The 22,151-nt window shown below is 37.3% G+C and overlaps 1 protein-coding gene and 1 long non-coding RNA gene across 2 annotated transcripts in view; one reads left to right on the top strand and one right to left on the bottom strand.

The window, feature by feature from the left end:
* Window positions 1-19,626, top strand: part of LOC135305036 (uncharacterized) — a 112,565-nt gene extending 92,939 nt beyond the window's left edge. Inside the window, exons 8-9 of the long non-coding RNA XR_010366302.1 lie at window positions 1,186-1,365; window positions 17,620-19,626. This is a non-coding gene — a long non-coding RNA (uncharacterized LOC135305036). The remainder of the gene's footprint in view (window positions 1-1,185; window positions 1,366-17,619) is intronic.
* PLPPR4 (phospholipid phosphatase related 4) overlaps window positions 1-22,151 on the bottom strand; it is a 29,668-nt gene that overhangs the window by 6,285 nt on the left and 1,232 nt on the right. The window contains exons 2-6 of the mRNA XM_064428140.1: window positions 10,872-11,057; window positions 6,773-6,902; window positions 4,904-5,099; window positions 1,687-1,744; window positions 245-418 (exon numbers count right to left, since the gene is read on the bottom strand). Of these exons, the coding sequence (XP_064284210.1) occupies window positions 245-418; window positions 1,687-1,744; window positions 4,904-5,099; window positions 6,773-6,902; window positions 10,872-11,057 (744 nt within the window). The remainder of the gene's footprint in view (window positions 1-244; window positions 419-1,686; window positions 1,745-4,903; window positions 5,100-6,772; window positions 6,903-10,871; window positions 11,058-22,151) is intronic.

Genomic DNA, 22,151 nt, shown 5'->3' on the forward strand with positions numbered 1-22,151 from the left:
AATTCACTCAGATGAGTTGCTCATACTAATTCAGTAATTTTTTGAGATCATAAAGCAGACACTGTCAGTATCAAGTCAGGTCAGCAACAAATACCAATTAATCAAATATTTTTCTTGTGTTATGCTTTTAAGTGTGGATTAGAAAAGATGAATATTTTTAAGTATTTAATAAAGTACACAAAGCTAGAAGCATTTCTGTATACAATGCCAGATGATTCCACTTAACCGTGACTATTATATTTACCAAATAGAGAGCAATTCCTCCTCCTATGAGAAAGCCACAGTAAACATCAACTGGATGATTCTTGTACTGGGTGATACGAGTCAGACCGCATATAATTCCACAGATGATAAAGGCAAAGACCAAGAGTGGTTTAAGAAGCTTTGAGGAGTCTGTTAATGTAGAATTGAAGTACATCTTAAAAAAGAAAGAAATAAAGAAGTGGTTGAAGAAATTTAAATATACCTAAGAGGATTTTAATGTCTCACGTTCAGTGTTTCTTTTATATACAGATCACTAGCACACAGTAATATTACAAGTAATCCTTTTAATTTTACTTTACCGCCCTATTAAAATTTGCTCACATTCTGCAGAAAGATCTGAAATCACAAGGAATGGATTTCCAGAACACAGGCAGTGTTTCTAATTGACATCAATTAGGATAAGTATTTTATGCCTCAATACTGTTCCAAATCAGCACCTAAATGTTCTATAAATGTGACTAAGGAGCCACCACTTGTGAAACACAGAAGCCAGATGTCATGCCAGATGCACGCAATAACCTGTTCCAAGAAAAGCTGCCACCACATGCTTTAGAGAGCCATTTCTCAACTGAGGGCCATAATATCACGGAGGTTACAAAAATTAAGTGGAGGTGGTTCATCAGTGTTGTTCCAAATTCTGGCCTTTCTCTGGGCAGAATAAATACTGGCAAGCTCCCAGTACACGCACAATACTATTATCCAATGTCATTAACTGGTCTTTACTGTTGTTTTCCTCTGATTTTTACAGTGCAAGTGATGGAATTACTTTTTAAACTTCAAGTAAGTTGTCTATAGTACAAACATTGTGGGCCATACTGAAGAACTGTTACTGCTCAGAAGTGCAAAATCATCCGTGATTGCTGCAGCATGTCCCACAATTCTCTACTACTGACTGATGGGTTTTATTCACTTGCTTTGCAGTAACACCTTGAAGGCCTCTGGGAGTGATTGTGCCATTTCATCCATGCTGCAAATCTCTGGAGGTGAAATCAAACTACATCACATCAATGTACGGCCCTTAATGCCTCAAGTTTAAAAGCAGCAAATCAAGTGAAGACAGCAACAAAGAAAAGGCAGCATACATAACAGTTAATTTGACTGGTAAGTTAAAATATCACTCTGTAAGACTGCATTTTATATGAGGATAATATGAGGCATCAAACATACTTTAACATAATACTTTTGTTTGCTTCTTAACAAAGAATATGAAGCAGTTGAACCTTTTCCTTATTCTTTAAAAGCTACAATAAAACTAGCTTTATTAGTAGTTTTATTTTACTTTCATATTATAAGGATAAAAACAACCATTCATCCATCCATCCATCCATGATATCGAGACAACACATAATTTTACAATATACAGGAAATTACTTTCTGACTTTTGTCTTGTATAAATGAAACTGAACAGAGTCAGTTACTCACCGAAATGTACACTGCTGCAAAGGCTGCCAGGGTGGCATGTTGAGAAGGGAATGACTTTCTGCCAAGGAAGGACACTCAAATTATACTTCTCAGTTCAAATGCACAGTGCTAGTGCTCATTGAAAAAAAACACTGGGTGGTACAGCCATCTTTTACTTCCTAAGCAATATGTGATCAATCAGTAACATTTGTCATTGGGTGACATTTTTCTCAGAGAGAGGCAAACTACATCTTTATTTGCTATGTCTATAGGTTTATTTAAAAAAAAATTCAGCACTTTACATCATGACAGAAGCTAATAGAGCACAGCAACATAGGGAGGGTATTCTAAGAATTACTGGGCCCCTTCTTGATGGCCAGAGAAAGAGAATAAATGAAAACATGTCCAAACTCTGAGACAGTAGGCAATATCAGGTCTGAACTTGAAGGGCCTTCTGCTCCCATTGAAACTCTGGAGACTTGAATGACCATTTCAATTCTCTAAAAAAACTAAAGAAAAGTGATATGAATGCAAAGGAGGTTTTTACATGGTAGAGAGAGAAAAAAATCTGGGTTTGAATTCAGTAATTCCTGCTGCGCAGTGGACATCTAGATCACAGAAGCCCTAAAAAAAAAGTCTATGACCTCTGAGCTCTAGGAATGAGTCAGATACAGTGAGGATTTCTCTCTTTACAATGGCATAGATATGTAACATGCTGCATGTCTTGGTGAAGAAGAGTATGTTTACCTTTCAGTCACAACAGCAGCTTTCACCTGAGAAAGCTCAGCTTGGGATAAATACTTCATATAATTTGGCTTCACAGATGGGTTTTGCCATCCTAACTGGGCTCCATGTACAGTCAATTTCCTAGCAACACCTGAGTGAGCTAGTTTAAAATAGCAGAGACTGAAACACAGTTCTTTAGCTCAGACAGACATTTGTTCTGCAGAGCAGCAGAGTCTGCTTTCTAAATTTCTTTCCTATGCATTTTGCCTTGTGTGTTCTACATAATTAATTGGCAATTAAAAATGTGCATGTAGTTCAGTATGAATGCCACTCTGCTGACCTCAATTTGAGCCTATGCCTCTAGCAGGTTCGTGATTCTGGCCAAGATGAAATCTGCATGGCTCCATTTGCATTTCTAAAAACAGATCTAAATTCTTCTTCATCTTATTTTATTTTTAACCTGCCTGAACAAATCTTTCACAAATAGTATTCCTGCAGAACAAGCTCAGGTTTGAGGGCTGGGGAATAAAGGCATCAAAAAAAAAATAGGGTAAATGTTTATAACAGCCAATCAACTCCTTTACCCTTTGCAGGCTTTAATGAAACATAAATCTGTTTAGAGTCTCTGTGGAGCTAATATGTATACTTGAGTCCTATGAACTTTTCTAGCACTTAACCTGAATTTGATGGCATTTTATTAGCATATAAGGTGTGTCACAATGGCACAGTCAATTTTATCTTTATTCTCTTTTCTATTCACATGCTTTCAGGGCAAACACAGACTAAATGCACTCTCAGTACTTTCTAATGGTGTCATTGCTTTTGTTCCTCTATTTGTTATCTTTTAATCTCAAATGAATATAACTCCAGCTAAAAATATGTAGCCTTTTTGTATGGCTCTGTATTGAAAAGGTGAACAAAGGTCTCAAAGAAAACATGTCCTGAACTCAAATGACAGTATATCACTCTAAATCTGCATGCATGAGGATGTGCAGAGGGGGAACAACAATGAGTCCTACTGAGGGAGAGAGTCACACTGAGTCAGAGCATCAGAGATGACAGAGGACAGAGACCTCACTAGAGAGCTGAACAAAAGTGACTGAAAAGGCTCTGTGAAGATAATAGAGGAAAAGATGGACAATAGGAACCACTGGATATTTGGGGATGTTGCAGAAAAATTATTTGATGTAACCAGTTGGATAATTATGTGCTCCTCTCTATGCTTTCATACAGGAGTCCAGAGGCAAATTTCTGGAGCCAAAGTTTCTGGGAAGTACAAATCAAAAATGAAGGGCATTAGCAAATTCAGAACAAGTTCCTTCCAAACTGAAATTATTGAAGTCAAATTAACCTCCTGTACTGTAGAAGTTATACCATAGTTTCTACATAACTTCTAAGTTATTCCATAGTTTCTGTAGGAAGTAGCAAGTGCTACTGAAGAACCAGTAGCAAGTGCTACTTGCAGTGGTAAAGGTGAGACTGGCATAAGGAAATAGCAACATAAAAAAGGAAAATGCAACAAAATTGAATTAAGGAGAAATTGTGGGTGGTGCCAGAATATTATAGAGAGACAAATATATCCTCTATGATGGGAATAACTTTGAGATATCAAGATATGTTTTTTTTTCTAGGGAAACAGAAACACCCAAAACCTGATTGCTTAGTCTTAATATGTTACAACTAATTTCACTGTTTTTTTAGAAGAGGTGGTATTTAAACTTAAGAATGATTGGTGATTTTGGAATGGCTACAGGCAGTCAATTCAAAGCAGTAGACATCATATTTGAGATAATGAAATGAATGAGATGTAATTGTGAAAATTTTTCTGCCTGCTCCTATGTAATCATGTCCTGATTTCCCTGGGACACCATGCAGTTGGAAGACACTGCTTGCAAGCATCAGGCTTCACTGGCAATATCCCAATAAGAGCAAATGTTTATGGGGAAACAGATGAAAAACCACTTAGAAATACCATGCAAGAAAACACAGGTTTGGGACACACAGATTTGTACTATTGTTGTATTTCCTCTAAAAAAAAAAATTTTCCAATGCTTTTATATAAAAGTTTATATAAAAAAAAATTAATTAGAGAAACAGAAAACAAACTTGTCCAACAACTACCAAACACCCAAGCTGTAATGTATGTTATACAGAGGTCTCAGACCAAGCACTTGGGAGACTTCTTCCCCTGCCTGTTACAGGGAACTTTGCTCCTACACTACTTCCATAAGCAGTAAAGCTATACATAGTGACAATTGTATAGGAAACTGCCTCCTTTGAGGGGGCAGAACAGCTGCTAATGACTGTGCTTTGGAACCTGACAAGGTCTTCCAAAGCCCACTGCTAGACTAATACCTTTATGGAGAAAATTGAACATCACTAAAAAGACATTTATGCATTCACCTTTAACTCATTCAGACTTTAACTAGGAAAAAAAAATCTTGAAACTGGAACAGAAAATAAACAATAAAATGAATACTTTAAAATGTACACAATGAAGAATAGAACCAACCTTCCAGCGTTGATAATATTGAGATCAGCTCCTGAGCAAATATCCTCCACAACATATGAATTCTCTGAGCAAGATACGTTTAAGGATGTATAGTTAGGCTTGCAAACAGTCAGGAAATATGGGGCCTGATATCCTGTTGATAGCTGTATAATATCAGTAACGAGAGCAGTTGCACAAAGACCAAATACATGAACACCTAGGAAAGAATTCAAGAGTTTGTTAGTTATATTATATGCATTAATTAGGCTGATTAATTGTGCAAAGTACATTCAACAGAGCTCTGATGGCTTTTGTTATTGGACTTGAGAGACTTTAAATGCAGAATAAGATAATTTAAATGCAGAACAAAACCTTATTGCAAAGTTGAATTCTTTAATATAAAAATTAGGATAGTTTATGCACATTTTCTTCCTGTTGATACTTAAAATTTTGTTTTAATGTCTTGATGTCCTCCAACATCTTTTCATCAAGAGAGCTACACTGGAGTTGCTTCAGTTTGAAAAGAATTTTTCTGAATTGACTAAAGAGTATCCAACTATTTGAGGAGAGCATATGTGCTTATCCAGTCCTCGGAGTTTCTCACTGGAAGACAGGTTTTTAGGAGTATGGACAACAGTCCATTAGATCATTGCTCTGAAGATCTGTTCTCTTTTTGCTACCACAGAATCACCAGCTGATAACTTTGGCTACTTTCACACCTCTGATGTTTCATGAGTATTGTGTCCTTGTTTGTCACTAATCCAAATATTTAAGTCTATTTCATAAGGGATCAATGCGTCAGACTGATTAATAATGCCAAATTTACAAGACAATTGAAGTAATGCATTTGCTTTACTGAACATTTTCACCTGCTCTTCTCCTAAAGATTTATCTATAATTCCCTACTTTTATTCACAGAGATAAATTTTTCATCCTAAAATTGAAAGAATGTTAAAGCCATTAAAATATGAAAAAAACTTCAAATTCAGAGTGGGAATTTGGGATGAAATGAATGTGTCTTTGTTTCCTCGGTGATACCAAACAGGAGAAGTGGATGTGGGTTATGTTTACAGTCCTCCTGGCTCATGGTGTAATCCACAAAGCCTTTGCTGCTCTTATGAAGCTTTACTGATCACAGAATGCATAACCTGACTTGTCACTACCTCTCTGTTTGCCAGATTACCAAAACCCAGAGAATAGTTGTCTACCAGGTTTTCAGTCTGCTGCCCTGCAGGTTGTCTTTGCCTAGGCAACCTTCTCTAATGAAAGATTTCTGAAACACAGTAAACCTTTTCTTTAGCCACTCATTGGGAGAGGAAATTAACTGTAAGAAGGGGATCAAAGTCCAGTTGCCTTTCAAAGTAGAGTTTTTCATAAATGACAATTAAAACAAAGTAAAATGAAAGAATTTGACATGTTCCTCTATCATTTAAGTTGCCAGATTCTAGCCCTTTTTGAGAAGCAGATAAACACATTCCAGAAAAAGAATGTCAAACCTACTGAGAGTTTCTGACAAGTTTTCACTGTCATGCTGAATACTGTGACAGGTGGGTTGAATCCTTATGATGCACTGAAGACAGGCAGGGGAAGCTATACACTGAAATCATTAAAAAGCAGCCAGCTCAAGGTGGGCAGAGAAGGAAAAAAAATTACTCTTTTAGAAACACTGACAACAGTAGAGGAGAGGAAAGGGGAAATGGAAAGTGTAGATGGTGCATTACTGAGTATGGGGCTGCTGTTGCAGTCTGTTTCTTATGTTTTCTAGCAGAAGATCTATGCTAGTAACAACTCTGCACTGTTCTGAAAGGCTGTTTCAGAGAAGCAAACCTGCATGGTGAAAACTGAATGTGTGTGGAAAGTTTTTTTTTGGGAGTAACAATTGAAACCCACCAACAAATCTGACAGCTCTTCTAAGAAAAGAATTGAAGTTGCATCCTCCTGCATTAATATTGGCCTCTGTTCCAATCCCATTTCTTCTTTTGGACAGGCAACAGTAGAGAATTCCTTCTCCTATCATTATCTGCAATGACAAAGGAGCCATTAAATTGAATGTAGCACTTACTCAGAAGATCCTGATTGAATTTAACAGGCTGTAATATAAGTGTAATACAACCAATGTCATCCACTGACATGCACTCAACTTTAAAAGATTTATATCAATAAGTAAACATAAAGTAATGCAACTTAGCCTGAATGAGGGCAGACAAGAAGATGGCCCTGAAATTACATGCAAATGGCATAGAGTATATAGTGCTCAGGCCTTGATCTACAGCTGAAACTTGGTGCTTCTACAATAAAAAAGCAGTAATTATAAAGTATTGCCTCTAAAATAATCCAGAGCCACTGCAATGTCTTAGTTCTCCTGAAGTGGTTTTAGCATTCAGTCTTGGCCACAGGCCAAGCAATCCTGAGCACCTTCTAATTATGTGACAGCCTGTTCTTCTGTATTTGTTTGATTTGGTTTGGGTTTTAACCTGATCCACAGCAGCAGAAAAAGTTCTGTCCTTATGGTCCCTCACAGCACACCAAGCAAAACAGATTGTGACCAAAACCCTAAACAAAGGTTTATAAAACGAAGAACGTAAAAAAAAAATTATGTCACTTTCTGGAAAATCCAGACACATTTATACATTTGCACTCTCAGATTTTATTGTTTTCCTTGTTCAGTAGTGCAGCCATTTTGAATTCTGTACAGGATTTGTACAGAGTTCAGAGTAAGGGTTGAATTAAAATATTGCAATTAATGAGGCAGTTCTCACCAGCAAAAGCAGAGTCATTTTCCTATCCACAGCTGCATTGAATACTAATGCATGCAATGCACAAAGCTTATAATGCAACAAATTATACTGAATCTGCTGCAATTACATGTGGTATTTGTCTATAGTAACACCTCCATCTGAGGAAAAGGCAGGTAAAGTGGAAAAGTTTAGTCTAACTCTTTATTAACTAAAGTTTTAATAAATTGAAATTTCTTGACCAGGAAGATCAAAGTTGCAAAGGTTCTCTTACCACATGGAAAAGCCAGTGGTAAAGATTATTTAAGGAATTCTAATTAGCTGAGAAATATGGCCATTATTATCTGTCTATATTTGATCAGTTTATTGTTGAAGATTCACAGAGAAACCAGTAGTATTCCAAACTTAAAACTCAGAAAAACTCTAATAATTTTTAGCCAAGTTCTAGGGAATGTACAGGGAAAACACCAAACAGATGGATTAGCTTGTGTGATAGAGCAGAAAACAACAAGGCCTATGTCAAGGAAAATTCAGAGGCTGGTATTTCCACAGAAAAAAAACCTCCCAGAGTAGAACGAGCAATAGGAGTGAAACTGCCAGCAGTGAATTTCTCTCCTTGAGAATTGATTTCCCAAATCAATGTGATCTGATGTCCTAGTGATCTCTGTTGGAAAGGACATTGTTACCTTGAAGCAGGTTTTTAGTCAGTGGCTGGTAAGAGTTTGAATCTTCACTGATACGATTAAATAACTGGTCCTAACATTTCTGAATGAGTAACTAGAGAGAAAATCTATCAGAGGATCAGAGTTCAGAGTTCTTTGAAGCAAATTGAAATCATGCTGCAATTCAGGTGTATCTGTGTTCTAGACATAAAATATCTTGGTAATTTCTTCAAGTCCAGGTGTTCTACTCTCAAGTCTCCTGAAGTTTTTGAATACATACACAAAATTTAATCTGTGCCACAAGCTATGAGACATATGTCAATAATACAGGTAGTTGGGTTTTTTTATAACCCTTCAGGGCTACAGAACAGACCTGTTTAAATGCATCTGTTACTTACTAATAATGAGAAAAAAACCCAAAGAGAAAAACCAAAACACAAAGCCCCAAAGCCAAACTGATCCTTGTGTAATAATGGCTTGGGAAAACAACTCATAAAATGTTTGTCTTGATGACCTCCTGCCTTATACTGCAATAAGTCCCTGAAGTGTGGACAGAGGCCAGGATATGCAACATTACTGGAGATCCTCAATTCCTCACAAAGCTCATGCTTTCTTTTCTATCTTTTACAGATTTTATAAGGTGTGTAATCAATTGAAATGTTTATGACAACTAACTTACAAAATGCTCAACTCTACAATGTGACCATGGCACAATTGTAATCTATTTACACTGAGCTTCATTAACCTATTTTTCCAAAGAAAAAGGGAAGGATTGGACAGAAATGTCCCCTAGTTCCTTAATTCCAGAGTGGTATCGAATAATAAGGAGTCAATGCCTTCAGAGCAACAGAAGGAAGTTGTGTATTTTGCACTGTCACTGCCCAGCCTCTAACCAACAGAGGCATCACATTCATGCTCACATCAATACAAATGAACTACATCTTCCCAAGGCTTGCAGCTTTTAGCTAATTGTACTTTGAAGCTTTGGGATTTACTTTCATTATCAAACTTCCTTTTTTTATAGGCATGCTCAAGTATGGGTTTGAGTTCCTCACATGGCATGCTTCTGATTAATTTCTGTACTGCTGGTAGAATGATTCAAGCAAGAATAACATTTCCTATAGCAAAATTCCATGCAATGGTGAAAGAATTGAGTTATAATCAAAGCCCTTAACAAATAATATATCATGAAAAATGCATCTTCTATCCTGATTTAAGGTGTTTGATATTACCTAGGCTTAACAGAAACCCTCTCAAGTAAAAGCCAGGTTTTCCCACCTACTGTGGCCCAAGTAAGCCTAGATAGATTTCTTCTATAAGTGTCTCAGGAAAGTCCAGCTTTTTCGCAGCAGAAACACAGCCAAATCCCAATACTAATGGTTTGCTTTTGTCACAGTATTTGGTGTTTGCAGCAATCATTTGTACCAGAATCACTTAGAGTCTTAGCTCCCAGTTCCTAAATGTACAATTTTTAGCCTGCTGGTTGTGCAAAATCCTCCAAAAATGGTTTCTAAAGCAACGGAAATTAAATGCAGTAAGAACTGTTCAGTTAGGAAGAAAAAAAAAGACAAAGAAAAAACATTTTGGAAAGCAAAGTGAGAACAGCACTTGATAATTTTTATACAGGCATCACATTTTATAGATTTTGTAACTGTAAATTGGATAGTGTCATAAAAAGAATTAACTGATTGAAGTTAAGGAAATTAAGAGAAGCTAGAAGCAGAGTTATATTTGCAGCTGGCCTTTGAGAAGTGCCTAACTGAGATGCATAGTCATTGCTGTCAGGGGGGAGAAGAGATCGTTCAAAAGGTTGATCATGTTTTTTAGGTGCATAGAATCACCCACTCAAGGTGAATTTCTGTCTCCACTTGCCAGACAGGAGTGGTGTGAGAATTAGGCTCCTATCTGAACTAGTAAAATCAGACAAAATGAATTGTCTTATATATATATAAAAGACAATTTCTACTTTTCTGTAAAATACTGACCCAGCTGCTCATTCTGACAGGATACTTCTGTTCTGTTGAAATCATCTCTTCCCTTTGGGTGAATGATTAAACCAGCCCACTTTTTCCTGCTCTTAATGACTAACTTATCATTTAGAGGTGTTTCAGTGCTTTTTTAGGAAATGTAATTGAGTTGACTGACAAGATTGATATACCTTCTCTCTGAATAAAGCTAGTTCTAACAAAAGTGGCAAGTTCAGGACTGTGAAAGACTTGCATTTAAAAAAAAATCTTGCATTTCTGATGATTTTTGATGCATCAGAGAGTATGGAGATGCCCTGTCTGTAAAAGTTCAAATATTTGTACAGCGTAACAGAATGATTCAAGCTATTCTCATCCAACTGTAGATGCTGTTTCTTAACATTAAACCCCACCATCAAGACAGTGAGAGTAGATGAAGTGCCACAGGGAATGTTATAAGGAGTGTATCTCCTTTTGTTACACAAGAATGAAACATGAGTTTAAAATGCTAAGGGAACTAACCTGCATGACACTATAGCTTAACTGAAACCAAAGGAGCTATTTTCTTTATGCCAACTGAAACTCTGTTCAAAATCTTTATTAAGTGACATTAGCACTTCAAACTTACCGTAATTGATGGTCCAGCAAAAACCAGACTAAGCAACATCAAGAAGGGAACAGACTCTTGTGCAGGTTCAATGTATGGCATACTCAGACTCTTGTCATAGCAATTAAATCCAGAGTGAACTGGCTTGAAGACATCAGTAAGTTCAAGAAAATAGAGGCTAACAACAGAAGATGCCAATATGGGCAACTAGAAGAGAAGAAAGCAACAAATTACTCTTTGGAAATGGAATAGCAATGCTTTTGCAAAGATGACATAGTCTGTTAACAAATCCCTTTGATGTTTGTTGTTTATATCTCACTGCTCCTTGTCATGCCTGTTTTACTATCTCTAAATAATTAATTCTTTGGAGACATGGTACTGTTCAGTTGATATCAATAACCCTCTGTCTACCAAGCTAGTCAAAACACCCAGCCCAATCTTTAGCACATATAATTTAGCCTTTTCATCTGTGAATCATTAATAGAATAACTTTGATTTAATTTCTTTTTTTTTAAGGAAAGTATCAGGACTGCAGTCTCCCATGTGGGGCCCCAGCACTCTGCTGTTCATCAATCACCCTTTTTGGTCCTTTAGCAACTCTCCGTCATATATAACAGTCTTTACATCAAAGCCATTTTGCATGAAGTTTCAAAGTGATAGTTAATGAAAACCAGTATCCAGTCCTTCCTAGAATCTAAATATGTGATAATGCACATCCATTTTACAATTCCACCAAAAAAGCAATTAAACTTGGCGAGACTCAGTCTGTTTAGAGCCTTGATGACTATCGTTCATAATTCTTTTATCATCTAGCTGTGAGCATTACAGAAATAAGAGCAGGCATCTAGGAAGTTTGCTTCAGTAAATAGTGCAGATATGTATATATATGTATAACCCAAACACATCCATATTTGCACTCACATACTATACCATACATACATATCATGTACAGCATATAACATACACAATATGTGATACATATTATGTGAATATATAATATATAACTATATATAATCTGACAGAAATATGTATATATCTATGGAATAATCACATAGAATGTCACTAAATTAAGTTCTGTTTCTTGCCCATCACAGGAAGAAGTTCAGTTCTTTAGCAGGATGCATTATATAATACATATTTTTATAATAATATAATATAATATAATATAATATAATATAATATAATATAATATAATATAATATAATATAATATAATATAATATAATATAATATAATATAATATAATATAATTCTCTCTTTGTGCTGAATGCAGCCTGATTGACCACAAAGCAAGCATGCATGATTTGTCACCATGGGCTAGACTGCTTCCAGTTATTACATAGATGTGCAGGATGAATTAGCGCTTCCCTGAACTCTTCATACTCTGGGAATAATTTAGATTGTTGTGGAACTGGGTGCTCTTCTCTCAACATCTGCCTTCACAGAGCCCTGCTGATTGGGATAAGGGGCCTCTGGACCCAAAGGCTGCCACAGTGTACCCTGCCCTGGTGTGCAGGGAGCTTGCACTAACTCTGTCCTGCTCTTGCTAGGACATTGAAATTCTGCACAGCATTTGAGTTCTCAACTTCCCTTCTGCACTACATTTAACTCTTGAAACATTTGCAATGTCATTTATTAATAACTATTTGAAAGTCATACTTAATGACTTAGGGTCCATGTCCCATTGGGCAAAGCACCTTACAACAGGACACAGACTTGTTCCAGTGGGCTAAATGGACAAAACAAGCAGATGCCTGTTGTCCCTTCTTTTGAGAAATGATGCCCTTTTATCAAGACATCCCCAAAGGTTAATTTCCCAGAACGGAAACACAGAGCAGGCCCACACTCATGAAACACCTTGCATTCAGAGTTTCATCTTCAGTATTTTCCATTTCTCCAATATCAGGAAGGGAAAGTCTCTCCTTGAGCAATAGTTTATGCATTAGCCACAAGGCAAACTCTACTTGGATCACAGTATTTTTAGGCAGGCAACTGTTTTAAATGGCAGTATTCAACTATCAAAAATAGGCAATATTTGAAGTGGTATTTTATTGTGGAACACTAAAATAAAAGGTAGTGAATAACTTTTTCTTTAAATTACTGTATGTAAGCTGTGACTCTGTTATTAATTTAAAAATCAAGGAATTTAAGGAATTGCATTTTACTGTCTTATGACTTCAGTACAGGACTCCCATATTATTTCTGACTCTAATTATCTGTTCTGCTAAAGAAAAGATATAATTCTAAAGGATTATGAACCTCTAACATAACTGCTTACAATATTAATGATTAAGTCTGTAGTCAATTTGCTATATACAGTATGTCATATCCCAAAGAACATTTTTCTTCCCATATTTTTAAAAATACAAATATAAAATATGTCTTCTACAAGTCTAACATTTATAAAAAAGAAAAGGGTAATGTTTCTAAAGTCTTCTAAACAGTATAACTGACTCTTTAATATATGAATATTTATGGAGTGTTCTGCTTAAGGCAGCAGCATTTCTGTAATTATAGACTTCGGCGCCCAACACCTTGAAAATGTCAAATATAATTAGGTGGTAGAATGTGTATTGTTTTAATTACAAAATGGAATAGGAATTTTCCTGTGCCTAATTAGAATAATAAAACCCCCAATGTCAATTCTTGACTAATCCTGACTAATAAGTCTTTATACTCTTACTTCCTTGGATGGATAATGGAGAAAGATCCCTGTTTAGCTTTTAATTTAGACCTGTAAATTTAAAGTTTAACCCAAATGGTCAAACCCTGTTCAGCTTAGAGCCTTAAAGTCAGAAGGATAATCAGCATAGCTACTGAAAAAGTTTGATTTGTGATCTATTTATTTTTTAAAAAGAGATTTTTTTTTGTGTTTTCCCACCTTACTATTTTCTTAAACTGTAAGTTAAAAGCCTTCAGTAAACCACAGAACTTTGCTATTAATAATAATTAACACTATTAATATTTTAAAAGCTTTTTACTGTATTGAGTGAGGAATAGTCCAAGCATCAGAAAATATATTATCTGTTCCCAAGAGTTCAACAAGGATGCAAATACCCAGAGATGTTGTAAGAAGACTTCCTGTGTTATATAGTGCAGGACAAACCAAAGCAGCATTCAGCAGCACAACTCCTCTGACCAGATGGGGCATGTAACAAATCTTTCTTCTGGCCAAGAGCCACAGGACAGCTATCACAATGACAGATCACAGAAGTCTGAATGAAGAGTAGAGGGTCAAGGCTTAGTAGGGAAGTCCTATTGGAGTGGATAGAACCTGGGAATCCCTGGCTTCTCTAAAATTGTACACTGCTAGTTTTATATTTTACTCTCGTATTTGTCAGCACTCAACTAAGCAAAAAGTCCCTATTTATCTTCAGGAAAATAATTATCTTAAAATTCATGGGCTTCGTGAGAATTCAGCTGTGGAATGTCACGTACTCAGATGTCTGAACCTGTTTTGTAGGTTGCAGTTATGTGACTTGCTTTGCTAAATTGTGCTGTCTGGGTGTTCTTTATTACCATGAGCTCATACCCAGCTCCCATGGTGATGTTGCCTGTATAAAAGGTAGGCAGAAAAGAGAGAAGCAGCATGGATGTAGCTTTCAGAGGAAGTTAAGACATGATTTGCCGGATGCAGACTGAAGATGGTATGATAGGCCAGGTGTCGAAATAAAGGGTTATGGGATGCCTGATACCCTCTTTGGATATTTTGTAAATAATTTTTAGACTTGGATGGCCAGGAACTTCTCAGATTCTAAAGTTGTTCTGCAACCCTTCCTGAGTGGAGCTGCCTCTGGATGTTTCTCTTGTTTACTGGGAATTGGGTATCTTTGTAAGCAATCAAGTAAATAAACAGGGTTGCCTCAAAGAGATAATAAATGAATGCCACTGGTTTCCCAGCATGAAAAAAACATCAGCCAAGTCTTTCAGAGAAGGATGGTCTAATTAATAACTATGTTTAGTTCCCATGACAAGGCTGTGCATTGTGGAAGACTCTATTAAATTTATCATAAATGTCGATCCTTGTGCCAAGGAATTCATGGTCTAAATGACAAGGCGCAACAGATGGATGAGACAAGAAAGAGGGCTGTAGTGGGTTGGAGGAGACAAGGTGTTCCTGAGCCAACTACTGACAGCAACTGCAGCTTTCAGCCGCCCTGGCTGCTGTCCTGTGGTACCTTGCTGCAAGATTCACAACGGACAGGAGCAGGGAATGGAAAGAGGATAGGTTTCTCTTATCCTGACCGGGGTGAATACTGAGGTCATTATCATTACTGTGATTGAGCACCTTCCAGAACAGGCCACTATTAAGAAATGGCATCAGCCAAATTCTGCCATTTTCTCATTTTTGAGAATCCCATGACTCTCTGAAGAGAGAGCACTGAACATGGCATGCCTATAGAGCAGGGGACTAGCTTGACAGAAAAGTGAGATTTTTCAATTTATTTTTATGTTCTAAACTTAATTCTTAAATGTTGCAGGCTTATAAAAGAAGGCATTCTGTCTTTTCAGAAATTTAAGGCTTCCATCTGTATAAAGGCTTTTTTGCTTTTCTGCCTGAACTCGAGTTTCTGCTGCTCCTTGTCCCTTTTCTGGATGCAAGTTTCATCTGGCCCAAAGCTAGAAGGAATTAGTCTTTTCTCTAAATTACTTGTGCCTCACCATTGTTTAACTTTTGTGGAAATTGTGTACAGATACATGATAAAATGGTCTTTCTTCGCCTAGATTTAATGCTATTTGATTTCATTTCAACTTACAGTTGCATTTCAAATCCCAGATGTCTTTGAAATCTATTATAATTACCATTTTGGAAAATTAAGTTATATGTATTTCCAGGATTGGTTTTAGAATTTAACTTAATTGTTTTGCGACTGCCAGTTACAGTCTAGCTTTGGAAATACAACAGCTATCTTCATGTAACTCTTCAAATTATCCTTATCTTTTACCAAATCTTGAAAGAAAGGTCTCAGTATGTGTAAGACCTAAAACAGAGCTGATATGCCAATGATACAATTTCTTTTTATTTCAGAAATCTCAGTCATGCTGAATGCACAGTCACCCTAACAGTGCTTTTTCCTTTTTCCTTTTTTATAAATAAATGTGAAGCAGCAATTATACAGGGAGAAACCAACAAAGTGAAAATTGTTTAACAAAAATATTTTTGGGGAGAAGTAATCTATATATATATTTTACAAATTTTCTATATTATATATTTTTATATATATATTCTATTAAATATATGTGTTTAAAGTAAGTTTTCAGGCAGAAATTTAAAACACAAAACCACCAGTAATGCATTTCTTTTCAGTGTGATTTCAAACATAATTGATGACTCCTTATCTTAATTATTATTTGATTACATCAATTATAATTACAATAAATTAATAATTGTTATAATAAATTAATAATTATATACACTGAGATTTAGGATATTACAGGTACTGTTGATTACAAAATGTATGCTTTTGCTGCACTGTTATGGTAAATCAAGAACAGCAGTACTTCAGCAAAAGGCTGGTATTTTCAGGTCTGTGTCACCAAATTTCAGCCAGAAGTTTATTCAAAAACTCCATGTCTAAGGGACAAAGCTGCCAGTCCCTACACAATGCTACAATTTATTGTACTCTCTAAAAGCTGATTTACATATATACAAAAAAAAAATAATCCTGTAGGTGCCAGCCCTTCTCCAGTGGCTTCCTCCCATGCTATTTAGCCACTTCTGAACTCCCTACAAATGGAATTTTGAAGTGACAGGACCATCAGACGAGATACCACGTTTGTAATAGCTCAGTTCCTGGGCATGTTAAGGTTCCACAGTATGCTGGTATTTATTAACTTTGGCTCCAGAGTAATAGATTTTTATAAAGGAAGATCACAGATGGTAGGATTATAAATTTTTGGATGAGGTAGTAATTTAAAAAATTGTATCTCCATTAATTTCTACCATATTCAGGCCTTTTTTTACTACTGGAAGTATTAGGTCAAGAGGATGTTGCTGGACTGAAAAGGCAGCAGGGCCTTCTTTCACTGAGAACTACTCAAACTCTACACTTGCCAAGCATATAGGCAAAACCAGAAGGGACATCTAGCTTGTGGCATTTGCATTTGTTTCCCAAAGAGAGCCAGAGCACAGGTGTGACACCTCCCTTTTCATCCCCCTTTTATGGTCATCTCCTGCTGAAACTGGTATTGTTTAGGCTGTACAGCTCTTCTATAAGCACAGAAGTGACAGGAGGATGCGACATTGATGACTTGGCCAATGAGTTATACAGCTGCTCTGAATGCATAGCAGCCTCCTCAGGTCTCACATAGCCCCCTAATATTTTGGGGATATTGGTCTGCAATGCAGCCTTATAAACACATGTGACATCTGTCTTCTGAGAGTTAGACACGTGACTGGGTCAGCTCAATGGGCAGAGAGCTAAGTGTATTTCTCCTTCTCCTCCTCTCACACATAGTTAACTCTTTTGAGAGAAAAATACATATTTGGAAAATATTATGCTTCTTTGACAGTAGCAATGGGATAATTTCATCTTCTGCTATTGGGGATCTTTGTTGGGTGCAGCCCCCAATTAATTTAAGTATAACAGAAAACCAGTCTAGAGAGAAATATGACTACACCGTGCCTCCAAGGCACAGCATTACAGTTTAATTCTTACATTAGTTCCAAACATCCTATTTTTAGGAAGAAAGATTTATTCCTACAGCCTATTCTCTCTCATTCTAATCACTTCACTCCACTGATTTTTTATTTTTAATGTCTTTTGCAGTCACACCTATACACGACTTGCAGGTCATTGCAATTTAAATATTGTGGGTCGTGCATGGCTGAACAGCTGAAAAGCATTCCAGATGTGACTAAGAAGTGCTACTGAGTTCCAAATGATGTTTCAAGCTCAGCTCTCTCAGCGTATGTTAGAAACAAAAGGAAGTAAAGCTCTGTAACTGAGACACAGCGGCCATTCTCTACATGCACCTATTTCAGTGGGGTCTCATGACCCCCTGAGTTCTGCAGCCTGGAGTTCCACAATGATAACAGATCTTCGCGCTTTCTGCTGGTGAGAATTCCAACTCCTTTGGGGAACAAGGAAAATAAGTGGCCTTCTACCACTGGAAGAAGTGATTCTAAACTGACTAAGGCCTGGCTGAGCTCTGGAAAATGTAGCAAAAGAAGCTGTATCCATATGCATTCATAACACAGTGTCCAGAAGACAACATAAGGAAGAAAATTTAACTGCACAAGGGACAGTGTCCCTTATATCCAATTATGTCCTTATATCCCATATCTCCAATTTTAGTCCCTGGAAGTTACACAACCAGCAGATGAAGGCTGTGCTACAGCAACACAATTTAGCTGGAGAATAAATGCATCGAGTTATGCAGATTGACACCACCTTGACCTTTTGCATTTCCACATATTAGGCACTGGATGAAGCAGTAATACCACTGAAGTCAAACGCAAAATTTATGCAACTTCCATGAGGACAGGTTTTAAACCAGGAGCTTTTGAAATGGGAGAGCATGAGTAAAGACAGTCTATGTCCTTCACTGAGAGAAATCTGTCTGTCCTGACTCCAAAGTGTGACCACTCTGCCAGGAATGGAAACTACGTAAGTCTGGAAGATTTTCAGATTGATATTAAAATTCAAGACATCAACATTTTTTTTCTCTAAGTGAACGCAATAATTATGTACTTTGAATGTGCTGAAAACAAAGTCAGTTAACAAAACCCAAAACTTAATCCAGGACTACTAATTTTCAAGATCTCCCAGAGGTATGTAGAAGTTTTTTTACCATGAAAAGTAATTCCCACTAGGCCAGAGTGGCTATGAATTTTCATGGAAAGCTTTGTCATTCTCAGCTATGCAAATGAAATTCAGATAACCCATAGAGTCAGTCTACAGAACCCTAAAATGCCTTAAGAACAGTTAGGAATAAAAGAGACCTAACTGCCTGACGGTGATGATTACCATGCCCTTCAGGTAAGTGTGCATAAGGCAATCTAAAATTATTCAGCTCTCAGGAGTGTGTGCTAATCAGAGGTTCTGCTAAGCAGAACTATTACCAGTCCTTTAAAATAACCTCTAAAACATTCCTACGAAACATAGGATAAGTCATCAAGTTACTTTATTTTATGAATCATGAAACTGGAAAACATGTAATTGAAAATGTGTTTATTTGCCTCTAATGCTTTTAGAGAATGATCCATCCACATTATTCTGAAGCTGTCTCTTAATTTTCTTTCCATTTCCCCGTCTTTCAAAGCTCTACCCTGATTCTCCTTTTGCTTTTCCCATGTAAACGAAGAATAGCTCTAATGATCTTAAGAGGAGCATGTTAGTTTTATGTTTTAACTCTTTTGTTGCAAACACCTGCTGATTTGAATTATCCATCAGTTCACAGAATATGAATTGGAAGGGGCACAAGGATCACCTAAGTCCAACTCCTGGCACTGCACAGGACTATCCCCTAGAGTCACACCATATTGACACTGTTGTCCAAACAGTGAACTCTGTCAGGCTGGTGCTGTGACCAATTCCCTGGGGAGCCTGTTCCAGTGTTCAGCCTCTCTCTGGGTGAAGAATCTTTGTGTTATATCCAACGTAAACCTCCCTCGACACAATTTCCTGTCATTCCCTTGGGTCCTGCTGCTTGTCATCAGAGAGGACAGATTGGTACCTGCCTCTCATCTTTTCCCATGTGAATAGACAGCTGTGAGGTCCCATCTCAGTCTCCTTTTCTCCAGGGCAGCTGGCCTGTCTACATTCTGTGTAATCATATTTTTGTCTGAGCCTGATAGTCACTGCCACTATACACAATTGTTTACTGGAGTTAATCTCATTCATAACACATTCTTAAGGATCTTAACAGTTGAAACCCCTTAGTGTCAGAACTGTGTTTGTGTGTTGCTGTTTCTAAGTTCTGCATGCCTGCATTATAGTGGTTGTTACATGTATTATTTCACTCATTTCACTCTTTAAAATATATTTCATTTCTATAACATGAATATGTCTCTTTCCTGCCATGTTGAAAAAAAAAATTAAGTATCTTTCAAGTCAACATTTTTTTTTCCAATTCTATGCTTTTGTCTAGCATTCAAGAGGAAAACAAAAAAAAAGCATATTTTTAGAAATTTATTTTCTAAACAATGTGGTTTTCCGTGGGCCTCGACCTCCTAAATAGGTCTTGCTGGAAAGTGGATGCCAGCAAGCCCTACTTTTCTTGTTCGAAAGTGGAAACTTAATGGGCTATGGAGTTTTTTGTTGCAATTCAGAATGGGAAGGCACTGTCTTCTATGAACAGGAGAGGGAAAATAGAAGTGGATGAGTGCCAAAAGAAAAAAAACATAAAAGAATCGACAACATTCAAAGGCAAGAAGGCAAGAGGTTGAAAGCCTGTTTCTTACCACCCATTTATTAAAGCTTTAAATTTCAGAAAGCCTTATTTAAAGTAGGTAAGTTTGGGGTCTAAGCAGTTGGCTGTTGTTGGATTGCATTAGGACCTTACCTCCTGCTTACAAAGGAAATCCTCGTTACACGGTAATGCCCGTCAACCACACTGGGTGACTCCTCTATCCCTTACACTTGCAAACTTCTCATTGCAATTAAATGATCTCTGAATAAATCCCTCTTCATGGAGTACAACTCAATCTGGTTCTGTTTGAGCCAATCACAACAGAAGATTTTAAGTCATGTCCTTTCCCTGATGCTGCTGAAGTGCTGGCAATTTGCTGTGCTCCAAAGCTCAGAAAGGCATTCTCGTTAGTCTGATTAGAATCGGTGCGCATGCGTCAAACGCGGAGTGGGCGTTCACAGGGAACACAAGCTACATGCTCCTTTCAAGTATCACATGAATTGTTGTTACCCTTTCACCCAAGTGATTTCAGTCCTCAACTGAAAAGTGGGAAATGGTTTCAAATCCTCATGCTGTGTAATGGAACAGGGCTGATAACTCACCAAAAAGTTTCCTAATCAATGTTTAAGTTTGGGTGTATTGCAGTCAGTTTTTTCTTGTGATGTTGCTTTTGCTTTTCAGTTCAAGAAGGGCTGTGAGTCTGTAGTTCAGTAATTAGAAATTACTCCTGGTGGGGAAGGGCTCACATAGGCTGACTGCTCCTGTGACTGAATAACATGGAAGTCTTAAAAGTTCATAAGGAGACCTTGCTGTTAATTGAGGGCTTTGACTCCCTCAGAGCAATTGTTTGTTGAAAAGATCTCTACCTGTTTTTAAATGAAGCTTGGAATGACTTGCTGCGGGACCTAACAGTCTAGACCTGAGTGGAGAACCTGCCTGCCTCATGTGGGAGCTGTAAGCAGAGCTCAGCGTGGGTTCTTTGCTGCTCACAGAATCCTTCAGCTTATTCCTTGTAACAGCTGCAGGGAGCTTCTAGGGAAAGTATATGGATGCAATCAGTATTACATAAGGCAACTCTTAAGAGCAGCAGGCACACACTTTGTCCTGTTGCTCTGCATTTCATCTCATCTTGCTGCAGGCCAAAGCACAGCACAAGTTCTGTTGTGTCTTGCAGGACCCCTACATCATTTCCAGCATTAGAATCCTGCTCAGGCTGAGGTACAGCAACCTCCCTTCCTGTCTGGATTCCCAAAGCAGCCAAGAGAGCACAGAGTGAAGAAGGCCCTTACCTTTTCTTAGGGGCTTCTCCAAATGTGACCTCTGCTTCCTGTGCAAAGCTAATATAAGGTACATGGCACAGCAAGGGCTTTTCTGAGCAGGTCTAATCACATTGATAGGATGAGCTCAATGCTTCCATATAACCAGTCTCTGTTAAGCTTTCCAGTTGGTGCTTAACAAGTTCCACTTGTTAAGTGGAACTTGTTAAGTTCCAGCTTAGTGTTAGCTGCTGACCATATCCAGGTGCTTACAGAACAGAAACATCCCACTGTTACCTAAAATTCCTTCTGAACCCAACCCCCTTTTACCTTCTAGAGAACCTCCAAAGCCCTTCAAGTGCCTCTGAGAGAAAACATATTTTATGTTTCACCCTATGTTTATATTTTAGTATTTTTATATATTAAGTATTATATATATTTTATGCTTTTGAGTGCCAGGTTTAGTTAGCTTACACCGTATTTTACCATTAAATTCTTCACATTATTTTCACAATCTATTTCCTACCTAAGTTAGGTACCTGAAAGTGCCACAGGCTCTCTTCCCTGTGAGAAGGGTCACATGATAGGCTTCCCTCAACCCATAAAACATTTGTACCTTCCTCTTTCTGCTGTGCCATTAAACAAATCCACATCACAACTGTTTCTTTAAGCTTAAACTGTGTCTACTCATG

This window comes from Passer domesticus, chromosome 7 (genome assembly GCF_036417665.1).
Source record: "Passer domesticus isolate bPasDom1 chromosome 7, bPasDom1.hap1, whole genome shotgun sequence".
NCBI classification, from domain to species: domain Eukaryota; kingdom Metazoa; phylum Chordata; class Aves; order Passeriformes; family Passeridae; genus Passer; species Passer domesticus.